Source organism: Rana temporaria, chromosome 3 (genome assembly GCF_905171775.1).
Source record: "Rana temporaria chromosome 3, aRanTem1.1, whole genome shotgun sequence".
NCBI lineage: Eukaryota > Metazoa > Chordata > Amphibia > Anura > Ranidae > Rana > Rana temporaria.
In genome coordinates this window covers 281,513,309-281,526,262 of record NC_053491.1, presented here as the reverse complement: position 1 = coordinate 281,526,262, position 12,954 = coordinate 281,513,309, and the positions used below count along the sequence as shown (strand labels likewise).

The 12,954-nt window shown below is 43.2% G+C and overlaps 1 protein-coding gene across 2 annotated transcripts in view; it reads left to right on the top strand.

Moving 5' to 3' along the window:
* LCP2 (lymphocyte cytosolic protein 2) overlaps window positions 1-12,954 on the top strand; it is a 300,267-nt gene that overhangs the window by 183,936 nt on the left and 103,377 nt on the right. For both annotated transcript variants that reach the window (XM_040344695.1, XM_040344694.1), the window contains exons 12-14: window positions 1,981-2,006; window positions 4,193-4,276; window positions 4,769-4,790. In XM_040344695.1, the coding sequence (XP_040200629.1) occupies window positions 1,981-2,006; window positions 4,193-4,276; window positions 4,769-4,790 (132 nt within the window). The remainder of the gene's footprint in view (window positions 1-1,980; window positions 2,007-4,192; window positions 4,277-4,768; window positions 4,791-12,954) is intronic.

Sequence of the window (12,954 nt, the reverse complement as noted above, 5' to 3'; positions counted from 1 at the left end):
CAACCCCAGACAGTTTTCCGGGCACTCCTTTCGTATCGGAGTGGCCTCAGCCGCCTCTCGGTATGGGGTACCGGTCCTAGAGGGCAGGTTTAGTTTTACGCCGCGTATCTCTACGGAAACAACGTAAATTTACAGCGATGGGCAAATCGTACATTCGTGAATCGGCGTAACTAGTCATTTGCATATTCTACGCCGACCGCAATGGAATCGCCACCTAGCGGCCGGCCTAGAATTGCAGCCTAAGATCCGACGGTGTAAGTCACTTACACCTGTCGGATCTTAGGGAGATCTATGCGTAACCTGATTCTATGAATCAGGCGCATAGATACGACAGTCGTATCTCAGAGATACGACGGCGTATCAGGAGATACGCCGTCGTATCTCTTTTATGAATCTGACCCTTGGTGTCTTGCGCGGCGTCCATCGGCGGCCTCGTCGGGTCCGGCGTCCGTCTGCGGCTTCGGTGGTGTCCTCCCGGCTTCTCCCGCCGTCAAATCGCTGCTTGCCCGCGCTCAGTTTGAACGCCTCCGCCGATGTATACTGAGTGCAGTACACTCGGCTACATTCGGCCAGGCTCGGCTTCGCTCGTGCTCACGCTTTGTGATGTTTATGCGTGAGCATGAGCGAAGCCAAGCCTGGCCGAATGTAGCCGAGTGTACTGCACTCGGTATACGTCGGCGCAGGCATTCAAATTGAGCGCGGGAAGCGGGTATCGGTGTATATCGTGCACCCACAATTTCCCCCTTATTTTAAGGGTAAAAAAGTGCGTGGTATACGCCGATAAATACGGTATAATAAAACTGCCATAAAATATTCCCCTATTTTGTAGACGCTGTAACTTTTGCGCAAACCAATCAATATACACTTATTGCGATTTTTTTTTTACCAAAAATATGTAGAAGAATACTGTACATATCAGCCTAAACTGAGAATTTTTTTTTTTTTTAATATCTTTTTTGGAGATATTTAATATAGCAAAAAGTAAAAAATATTGCTTTTTTTTCAAAATTGTTGCTCTTTTTTTGTTTATAGTGCAAAAAATAAAAACCACAGAGGTGATCAAATACCACCAAAAGAAATCTCTATTTGTGGGAAAAAAGGACGTCAATTTTGTTTGGGAGCCACGTCGCAATTATCAGGCCTCGTACACACGACAGAGTTTCTCGGCAGAATTCACCGAGAAACTCGGTCAAAACCCGGATTCTGCCGAGAAACTCTGTCGTCTGTACAGTTTTGGCTCGATGGAGCCGCCGAGGAACTCGACGAGAAAAATAGAGAACATGTTCTCTATTTTCTCGTTGTTCTATGGGAGAAGGCGGCCCGCCGAGCTCCTCGGCGGCTTCATCCCAAAACTCGACGAGGAACTCGACGTGCCAAGCACGTCGAGTTCCTCTGTCGTGTGTACGGGGCCTCAGTTAAAGCAACGCAGTGCCGAATCGCAAACGTGCTCTGGTCAGGAAAGGGGTAAATTCTTTCGGGGCTAAAGTGATTAAAAAAAGGTGTTTAAGTTTCATGGCTTTGAAGGTTATCTGCATATACCTTTTGACTGCTAACTACTCCTGAGGCTGGTCATCTGTACACAAAGACTGAGCCTTCATTTCCTTAGTGTCCAACCTCCAAGTGAGTCACTTGGAGGTTGGACACTAAGGAAATGAAGGCTCATGAAGTGACAGAGCACATACCTCCATGGTCTATCTATCTATTGTGTTTCCCAATGAACTACAGAAGAAAGGAATTTTTTAGTGAGTGCAAAAATCTCTTATTTCATGTATGTATTTAGATGACTGTTTAAACTTTAATTTTTAACAGCTTTTCTTAGAGGCTGATTTTTAGGTAGTAATGTTCCATTCTAACATTCCAACTGTATGCTGTAATAGATCTTGCACACAATGAAATTATTAATTTAAATACAACTATGCTAAATGCCAGGAATACTTTAAATCATTAACTATCATTTATTATTTGTTTGTTCTTTACTAGGCCAATACGCTGCCTGCTATTATAAGGTAAACTTAATTTTGGGACAATGGACAATGACACATTTTGTTTGGCCTTTAAATTCATTAACCATTTGTGTACTGCTGTATGATGGACCAGTGGCCCTTTTTTTACCCAATGCCATTCATGGGATAAATAGCTGTTGGGTGGCTGTCATTAGTACACAGAGACACTTTTTCCTAGCTGACCTGAGCGGCTGGGTACTAGCTGAGTGCTATTTACAGTGCTGATCCCTCACCTTCCCCTTACAAAAGGCAAAGGAGAGAAATCGGTACTTATGAATAAGCTGGAATGGATCAGCCACTGCAGCTGATGATCCATTCATTCTGTTGCAGTGACACTGGGATCTTTTGTTTTAAATCTTTCCTGCTCCCATCCCCTCCTGTACATACTTGCTATATTGTCGCTAGTGACCTGTAAAATTAACCCTTTACCTCCCTTAGCCTGCCTAGATGAACCTTAGCCCCTTCATCCCCAGCCTGCCACTGTATGTGACCTGTACATTGACTCCTTCACTCCTTCCTGTGTATATGCCCTGTTTCATTAAGGGCAAATTTATACTATTCTGGAAATTTCATTTTAATGGAAAGTAAGAGAAACTGTTTTTTAAATAGTTTCATCTTTTTCCCCTCCCCCACTTTATATAGTAAAAAAATTAATAAAAAATAAACAGCAGTTTTTAAAATGCCAACAAAAGACAGATTTATCTATCTCAAAAAAAGTTAAAAAAAATCACTTAGGTCCATGAGAGAGTAATTGTCAGTCAAACTATCATAGCACATTTATCTTTTTCACACTCCAGTAGAGAAGTACTGAAAATGATAAATGTGTTAATTTTCCCCTCACTTTCTGTCCCAGAGACACATGTGTAAGTGAGAGGAAATCTCTTTAAAGCAAGGGTAACAGTTGTCATCAAAGGAGATACATATCCATTTCCATTGGAGGTTTTACCCATCACCTCCTTTTCTCTGACAACTCACAAAATTGGGATTTCCTATCACTTTATGTCCCAGAGGCAATAGTCATCACTAGAACAAAGAGAGAGGGTGACTTTCCCCAGCATGGACAAAGACCGCAATTAAAACATGACAATGGTACTCAACCCTTACCACTCAATACATTATTTTTAAAGTGTATAGATAATAAAAGTAAGGAAAAAATATAATGTAGCACCCAGCCTTCTGTCAGCTATTCATCCAATTTGCAATATTTATAAGAGCTACATAACTACAATGTTAATTCCAGTTTACAATACATTAATCAAAGGTTGCCCTTTGTACTATGAACACATGTGTAGGCATGATCCTTCCACTCTCAGATTATTCTGAGATAAGCAATGTACAATTTTCATGTTTATGTCAATGCAAGGAAGTACCCAAAGAGGATTGATCAGATGACTGTCATTTCAACTTGATGGGAGTCTTAGGCCTCGTACACACGATAGGTTAACCAGAGGACAGCGGTCTGATGGACCGTTTTCATCGGTTCGAACCGATCGTGTGTGGGCCCCATAGGTTATTAAACCATAGGTTAAAAAAAAGCCAACTTGCTTTAAATTTAACCTATGGATTCCTAACCGATAGAAAAAAACGATCGTTAGTAGGCACAACCATCGGTTAAAAATCCACGCATGCTCAGAATCAAGTCGACGCATGCTTGGAAGCATTGAACTTCGTTTTTTTTCAGCACATCAATGTGTTTTATGTCACCGCGTTCTGACACGATCGTTTTTTTAACCGATGATGTGTAGGCACGACGGACCATCAGTCAGCTTCATCGGTTAACCTATGACAACGGTCCTTCAGACCGTTCTCATCGGATGGACTGATCGTGTGTACGAGGCTTTAAACTAACACAAATGTTTTCAGGATTCCTCACACAGTTTTTTGTGTTAAACAAGATGTGACACATTCCATGCTTGGGTAACAAATGTAGATCAGGGTAGTTACTTGCTTGTACAGACTTACTACTTAGGTACCACTTTTGTATGAGAATGCTGCATTTCTGTTCCAGAAGAAACAAGTTAATGTAAAAAATGTAATTCAATAATCCAAACAATTCAACAGTTGTTCATATTATATAAATATGTATTGAATGTGCTATAATCAATTTTCTGTTAAAGTGAAAAGAAGTTGAAAAGATGTATTTGTAACCAACTCAGTTCATTTATTAGCAAAAAAATCTGTGTTTTCAGGCCACCATCATTAGTAAAACCAGACCCACTGAAGAAGCCTCCCTTGCCAGGCCAACCTTCCACTGTAAGATCAAACTTTTCAAGGTAAGTAGGAGCTTTTTTAATATATCTATAATCCCAATGAACAACTTCTGGTAGAGCACAGTAAAAATATAACAGTGTGTATAGGTAAAAAAAATAAAATTGTATACAGGGCATACAGATGATACGGTGCATTGTAAAGTCTGGCATATCCCCTATTCTACAGAATGTTAAATTTAGCCTTGAATTAAAAAACATGTAATTGAAAGGTCATATCCTTTTCTAAATACCCACCCAGTGAAAAGAAAGTAGTGTACATTTTACACAAAGTAAGTAAGTTTAAGTGTGCTTTTATTCTTACAATGCTAACTAGAACTACAGCTTTTGAGTTCGTTTTTTTTTTCCTGGGGATAGGGTCGGGGGTTAAATACATAGCCATTATTCTGATTTGAAAACAGTTTTCCCCAAAAGTAGATAGTTGCTACTTTCTATATACAAGAATGCACATTTAATTTTTTTGCTAATAATGTTTTTTAATGTTGTTCAACTTTGTAGGCAATTGGCACAGAGTGAACTGGTAAGTAGTGTTTGTGAGTTATATTTATATGTATTTGTGATGCTCATAGTAGATTTATAAGGCTCGGTTTACACTGCTGTGATGCAATTTAGATGCTATTTTCAGTTTGATTATGTAGTGTGACTTTACATATTCTATGGGACCAAATCACACTGTAAATCACACCAAAGTGGCATAGGAACCTTTTTCAAAGTTTAACCATGTTGAGTCACATTGATGAGAATGGGCACCATTTAAATATGTGCCATCTAAAAAAGAAAAAACAAAAAAGTGTTTTTCTCTTGACATGTGACTCTGTACAACTCTGAAGTCACACTAGTGTGAACCAGCACTTACAGTTTTTTGTTATCATGTTAAATGCATGTTTTGCCTGGATAGTTAACACTGAAGTGGGTTAGAATTATCATATGTAGTGTCTACTTACTTTCCAGCAGCCTGCGTCCTATGGTGTTAGGTTATGCACACTTCTGGGTTTTACCTTGGGTGTCACTACTACAGAAACCAAACTCTGCCTCTAAATGTTGAGAGCTGTGGACAGATGATTTTGTAAGGGGCAGATAAGGCATTGAAAACCAGTGGAGACCATGTAAAACCCATCAATAAAATAGGAGTGTGGTGGGATGCATGAAGTATAAATTGGCATACATTAGAGCAAAGGGTGGTCACTGCAGGAAGTGAACATGCTGAGAGTTGTAATACTTTTTTCTACAGGGTATTAAGAGACATTACAAAGAGGAGAGGGACCAGTGTGACATTACTGATGCATACTGTATATCTACAGAATTCAGACATTAATTTTACACTGTGTTATTGGGTTTGACTGTGTAAACGCTCACCACCACTATACTGTCAAAGAGCATCAGTGTAGCCATATTGTTGGAGTCAAATGTTGACTATCTGCAGTGCTGCTTTGTGTGGAGGAACATGAGAAGCATGATTTACAGGGTATTGTTCTTGTGCAGGTATGGTGCAAGACATTTGTTTTGCTACAGGTGTGGTGAAATTAAAGCAGAGGTTCACCCTAAAACATCTATATACCATTAAATCCAGCATACCTCCGACATGTACAATATGCTGGTATTTTTTTTTCCGCTGTACATGCCTATTCCCCGCAGGAGTGAGAACCCGGAAGCCGGGTGAAAAAGAACTATAAGACGGTATATACAGCGAAAAAAAAAAAAAAATACCAGCATACTGTACATGTCGGAGGTATGCTGGATTTAATGGTATATAGATGTTTTTTAAGGTGAACCTCCGCTTTAATTTAACAATGCCATACCCATTTTTACTATCCGTATTACCGTCTCTGCATCTACAAACTTTATCACACTGGGTGCAAAATTGACTAGTTACAAGAATGAATTTAGCTGTCAAAACATGTATTTTATGAAGTACTGACACTTCACTGGAATTTTGTAGTTCCTCGGGCATAAAGCATCTAAGCATGCACAAAAAAATAGTAGACGCTGTTTTCTAAAATGGCATTGTAGTTATTGGTGGTGAAGATCACACAAACCGCATCACTCACTCAGGAGCACATGAAAAATACAAATGGTTTCCTCCCATTGGTCAGCATATACCGTATTTATCGCGGTATAACGCGCTCCCGCGTATACCGCGCACCCCTAAAGTTGCCCCGAATCCTGTGGGAAAAAAAGTTTTTTGTACTTACAGTTTTGGTGTCTTGCGCGGCGTCCATCGGCGGCCTCGTCGGGTCTGGCGTCCGTCTGCGGCTTCGGATGTCCTCTTCGTCGGGTCCGGCGTCCTTCTGCGGCTTCGGGTGTCCTCTTCGTCGGGTCCGGCGTCCGTCTGCGGCTTCGGGTGTCCTCTTCGTCGGGTCCGGCGTCCGTCTGCGGCTTCGGTGTCCTCTTCGTCGGGTCCAGCGTCCTTCTGTGGCGTCCTCGCATCCTCCCCGCTCGTTTCCCGCACCGAGTTTGAATACTGCGCCGACATATACAGAGCGCAGTACACTCGTGTATTGTCGGCAATGCTCGGCTACCCGCGCTGACGTCCTGTACGTCCAGGACGTCAGCGCGGGAGGAGCCGAGACTGCTTGACAATACACGAGTGTACTGTGCTCCGTATATGTCGGAGCAGTATTCAAACTCGGCGCGGGAAAGCGGGTATCGGCGTATACCGCGCACCCGCGATTTTGCCCTGTTTTCAAGGCAAAAAAGTGCGCGGTATACGCCGATAAATACGGTAGGTTTCAAAAGCCCCTCTAGCACCAAGGACATTTGTCATAGCTAGCTTAGTTGAAAAATAAAATTATAACCATAAATTGTTTTACAAAATATATGTGGAAAAAATTTAACTTATAGCAATGAGGAAAATTACTGACATTTGCTTCAGAGTGTGGCAAATTAATAAAAAAAGTTCACCGGAAGCAAATAAAAGGAACATTGAATAGAATTCAATAGGATGTGAATTTTGATGACACTTGTGTTCTCTTGGGGGTTGCTTGGCAAGTTTTTGCCAAACAAATAGCTTTGGAAACCGGGCACCTTGTGGGGGACCTTTGTCAAAGCTAGAGGAGGGGCAATTTCATAAAGCTCTGAGAGTGAAAATAAACAAATTCTTTAAAAAGACTTGGTGGATGCCTTAAAGCAGGGATATGCAATTAGCGGACCTCCAGCTGCAGAGAAAAGGACTGATGAATCTGTCCTCAGTTCCTTTCTTTGTCTCTGTTAGACCCCTGATATTTCACCAAAGCTCCCAATGGGGGCCTTAAAAAAGGTCAACGGTCGTGGGCGTAAGCCAGATTGTAGGTAGTCAAGAAGGTTGTTATGAGGTAGCAACTTGTTAGAAGGCTGGTAGGAGGAGTCTGGGGGAGTATACAGTATATCCTCCCTCCTTCGGTGGGTCCAGCGTCGGCTCGTCTTCCAATTGCTTTCAGGATCTGTCACGTCTACAGTTTCGTACAGGCTGAGGTTTCGTTTTAAATGATTGTTGGACCACAATCTTCTCGCCTGTACATCTCATGTCTGGTATTTTACCATCATTTCTCATTATACATACCCACCACGTAGCCCTGAGTGTTCGTTTGTAATTACCTGTTGTCGCGCTGCAGGTCGCTCGGGCTCGCTCATTTCATTTATTATTGCTGGTTCTGGGTCACGCTTAGTAGTTCACGGGCTATTTTCGGCCACCAATGCAGTCAAGTATTTGGGCTTTTAGGGGGGGAGATGGCTTTTCATGTTATTGTCTGAAGTTTTGTCTCTTTAGATTTCGGCATGTCGCAAGTGGCAGAAAGCGAGGACTTCTCATTCGTCCCACCTACTCCGCGTAGGGGTTCGGAGCACGGAAGTTCACCTTCCTTAAGGAGTTGGACTGTGCCCAGACTTATTGCTGAACTCCGCCGCAAATGCATTTCTTTCAACTCAACATTTGGCATCTTCAGAGACATTGTCTGCTCGGTTAGCCCAGGAAGGAGGGAGGAATTTGACTTGTACCTTCACAAGGTTGTGGATTTAGCTCATAAGTAGGGTGGCTCGATCTTCTATGATTATCACCGATCCTTTGCGGTTAAAGTGGTGGCCACCTGTTTTGTAGGCATTTCGCCAGTCAGAAGTCCCTGGTATGTACCAGCTGCCAGTCCTCGGCTCACACCACAGCCTGGTGTTCTAATGCTGAGTCCACTAGTCAGGTGGGGACGGTGGCAGGTGGCAAAGGGGGGTCTGCGGGAACCCCTGGGCAGGTGGACAAGATGGGTAGACCCATTCGTTACCTGGGGAAGGCTCAGCTGTGCAACAACTACAACAATTCCGGTTGCAATTACATACAATGTAGGTTGTTGCACGTTTGCGCCAACTGCTTCAGAGCTCACCCTAAGTCCGCCTGCCTGGTCAAGCCAATTGGTACGTCTTGACTATGCCGGATCAACATCTCCTTGCTGGGGGATTTCCTGGGTGATCACCCAGCACCGGCAGTTAGACAGTTTTTGCTGGAGGGTTTTTCCACAGGTTTCTATACTGGCCTCATCACCCTTCCAACAGAGACGTTCGAATGTAACAATTTGAGGTCGGCAGAGAATAACCCTGCCGTTGTAGATAAATTGCTACAAGCAGAGCTGTCCAAAGGGTTCTTGATTGGCCCGTTTCTGTTTTCACCTTTTTCTATGTGGAGGGTCAGCCCTATTGGGGTTGTCCCTGGGAATTTTTCAAATAAATTTCGTTTTATTTACGACTTGTCCGCGCCTCATTCATCTCACATCCCTAGCCTTAATTCCCTCATCCCCTCCAAGGAATTTTCGCTAAAATATTCATCAGTGGACTTGGCTATCCAGCACATCCTACAGTTAGGTAGGGGTGCTTGGCTTTCCGAAGCGGATATCACTGACGCCTTCAAGCTACTCCCCATTAGTCCTGCACTTTGGCAATGGCATGGTATCAAGTGGCGAGGGCAGTACTTTTTCGCCACTAAGTTAACATTTGGTTTTAAAAGCAGTCCGTTTTTGTTTGACACCTTTGCCCAGGTGCTGCATTGGATTCTGGATAACTACGGTTGTTGTCAGAGGGTTATTCATTATCTCGACGACTTCCTGTTGTTAGAGGACCCTGGGGATCCACCCAGGAATCTGCAGGTGCTTACGGGTTTATTTCAACCACCTATGCCTCCAGCAAGCAAACAGATACCCGTAGAAATCTTCACCAGCTCAACCCATGCCTTCATCACTCTGCTACTTGACTGCAAATGACAAAATCAAACCTCTGTCATGCCCAGACCTGGCCACTTCTGTCTACAGCAAATTTTGTTTCATCCTCCCTGCACACACTTGCTACACCAGGGGTCTCAAACTGGTGGCCCTTGAGCTGTTCCCATGAGGCATTGTTATCAATATATGTCCCTGTGCAATCTTCAGCAATGTACAGGAGCTAATCTTGTAATGCTGTAAGGTAAACCTCCACTATCTACTTGTGGCCCCTTCACAGTGGCAATGTGCATGTACGAGAGAAAGAAAAGTGTCGTGCATATGGGAAAATCTGTACTGCATGTGCTAAACCAAATCACTTTGCAAGTGTGTCTCTCCAGTAAAATTGAAGAAAAGAATCTGCACATAAGTGAGCAAATGTCAGATCCGAAGGATGCACACCTGCCTAGCACTGATATGTTTTACTCCTCAGAATGCATTGGTGCTGTAAACACAAAGGGAAAAAAATGGTTTGTAAACCTCAGATTAAACAATATAATCCAACCCTGCCAGCTGGACTCGGGTGCAACATGTGATGTCATGAGTATAAAGGACAAAATGAAAAAAGGCACCCAGAGCACCCCTTCAGCCTAGTAGCACCAAACTAAAGTGGTATTCAGGGGAACTAATGGAATCATTGGGGCTATTCCAAACAGAATGCAGCATACGCGATTGTATACAAAAACTGAACTTTGAGGCCTTGTACAGATGACCGAACATGTCTGCTGAAACTGGTCCGCAGACCAGTTTCAGCAGACAGATCCGACCGTGTGTACAGCCTAGCAGACAGGTTTCCAGCAGACAAAAGTTTTAATGCATGCTTTAAAACTTGTCGGCTGGAAACCCATCCGTCCGACATGTCCACTGGTTAGTACACCTAACCAGCGGACAGAAATCTCCCACATGCGTCGAATGGATTTGACGCATGCATGGAAGTATTTTACTTCCTGGTTTGGTGACGTGGCGGCGTCAACTTCACCGCCACGTCAATGCGCTGTCTGTCCGCGGGGATTTCGATTTGATGGTGTGTACAGCCATCAGACCAAAATCTCCCAGCGGACATGTCCGATGAAAACGGACCGCGGACCATTTTCATCGGACATGTTCTATCGTGTGTACAGGGCCTGAGATTGTTGACGCCGATTAGAAACTGCTATTATCGTGTTCAATATGTGAGCACCTTGGACTGATGCTGTTCACCATTCTTGCTGAACTACATAATGTTGATAATCAGCCTGCAAAATCTCTGCCTAGGCCACTGACAAAACAGCAAATTCTTCACGCCTACAGTGATGTGTTTGAGGGTCCGATAGTCTCTGTTCCAGGAGAGGTTCATTTTGAACTTGATCCTACCATTCAACCTGTACAATGTGCCCCACGCAATGTGCCTATCGCCATTAAACCACAGGTTAAAGCTCAACTAGATAAATATGAAGCTGAAGGACATCTAACTTCAGTATCAGAGCCTACAGAATGGATCAGTAACATGGTTGTTATCAGAAAGCCTGAGAAGATCAGAATATGCATTGATCCCAAGTTTCTGAATATGGCCTTTAAACGGTGATACTACTTAAGGTGGATGTAAACCCGAAAAAATAATTCCTTGCTGTCACAATGTACAGTATAATATTTCCTATCATCTGTGCCCAGTCTTGCCACACAGAGTAAATCCAGCTCTGAGCAATCCTCTGTTATTGTTCAGTGAAATAAAACAGACTTACAGAGAAAAACCTTAGTCGGTTCAGCCCCCTTGCTGTGAGTGACAGGTTATTTACATATCTCATGCACTAGCCTGGAGACAGGCATTATTTTTTAATTCCCACCCCACTCTTTTTCTGAAGTCATGTGGTTACTTTTCTGGATTTTGACTGGATGTTAGTGATCATAGCAGAATTTAGTGTAAGGGGAGTGTAGAGGTGGGGGGGAGTCTACTGACATCACGCCTCCACCCACAGAGCTCCAGACAACAGACCCACCTACAGAATCTGCAGTTTTTCAGTTCTTTTTAACAGACAGAGGGGAGACATTTGACAGGTAAGGATACATGCAGGAGGCATGTATATCCCTATAGATCAGTATTATGGCAGTAGTTTAGAAAGGATGAGAGTGGGTTTACATCCACTTTAATGCCAACACTCGATGATATTTTGCACAAACTACCTAAAGCACATGTCTTCAAATTTTTTGACGCTAGAGATGCCTTTTTACAGTTCAAACTGGATGAAGAGTAGCTACATGACCACGTTCTGGACTCCTTGGGGCAGACAGAGATGGCTCAAACTACCGTTTGGCATCTCTATAGCAACACAGGCAGAGCTTTTTTTCTCAGAAAATAGGTGCAGGAACTCAACCACGACCCCGTTCAGATTTCACAAACAGTAGAAGGGTCTTAAAGGGGCATTAAATACCAGGATTGCATTACATACAGAGTGCAGAGTTCAGGGGGGTTACACACAGAGTGCAGAGCTGTCACTTGTAAACACAGAAACCAGACTTCTGTGTTTACAAGTGATTGTGGTGAGCAGGCACCAAAGGGTCTGAGCCAGAGGTGGTGGAACTGAGTTCCCCCAAGCTCCCCCTGAAAAAAGCCCTGACCACAGGTATACCAGCGAAAGCAGCATGAACTATTAGGTGGCCTTCAAGGAATTGAGCCAATAGCTGATGACATTCTTATAGTTAGCTGTGGTATTACAGATGAGGAGACTGAGCATGACCATGATGAATAGTTAATAGCACTACTGGATCGTTGTAGGCAGGTGATGCTGAGGCTTAGTGTAAAGAAATTACAGTTCAAGTTGGAAGAAGTCCATTTCCATGGACATATCCTGTCTTCACAAGGCTTAAAAGCTGACGCGGATAAGATTAAAGCCACTGTGGACATGCCACAGCCTGCTCATGCCAAAGCGGTACAGTGATTTATTGGCTTTGTTACATACATAGCGAAATTCCTGCCAAACCTATCTAAGGTGTGTGAGCCATTAAGGCGACTTCTGGACAAAGATGCAGTTTGGCACTGGCTTCCCAAGCATAACCAATCGGTAGAGGTCACCTCTGCCCCAGTGTTGAAATACTATGATGTCGCAAAGCCTGTTACAATACAAAGTGACTCCAGTAAAAATGGTCTAGGTTGTTGCCTTTTGCAGAAAAGTCAGCCAGTTGCATATGCATCAAGAGCCCTTCCATCAGTTGAGCAAAATTATGCTCAAATTGAGAAGGAATGTTTAAGCATTGTATTTGTTTGCCAGCATTTCCATCATTATCTTTATGGACGGGATTCAATTACAGCTGAAACTGATCAAAAACCTTTGATAGCCATATTCAAAAAGCCCCTTGTGACGGGAGGGCCCATGTAACCCAGAATCCCTTGGAGAGTTTGGGAAACCCTTGTTTCAGCTCCCCATGCACCTCTTGTGTCTAAGTCATCCTGTGCCATCCTGACACAGGGTGACTGAGAAAATATATATTGGATTACTT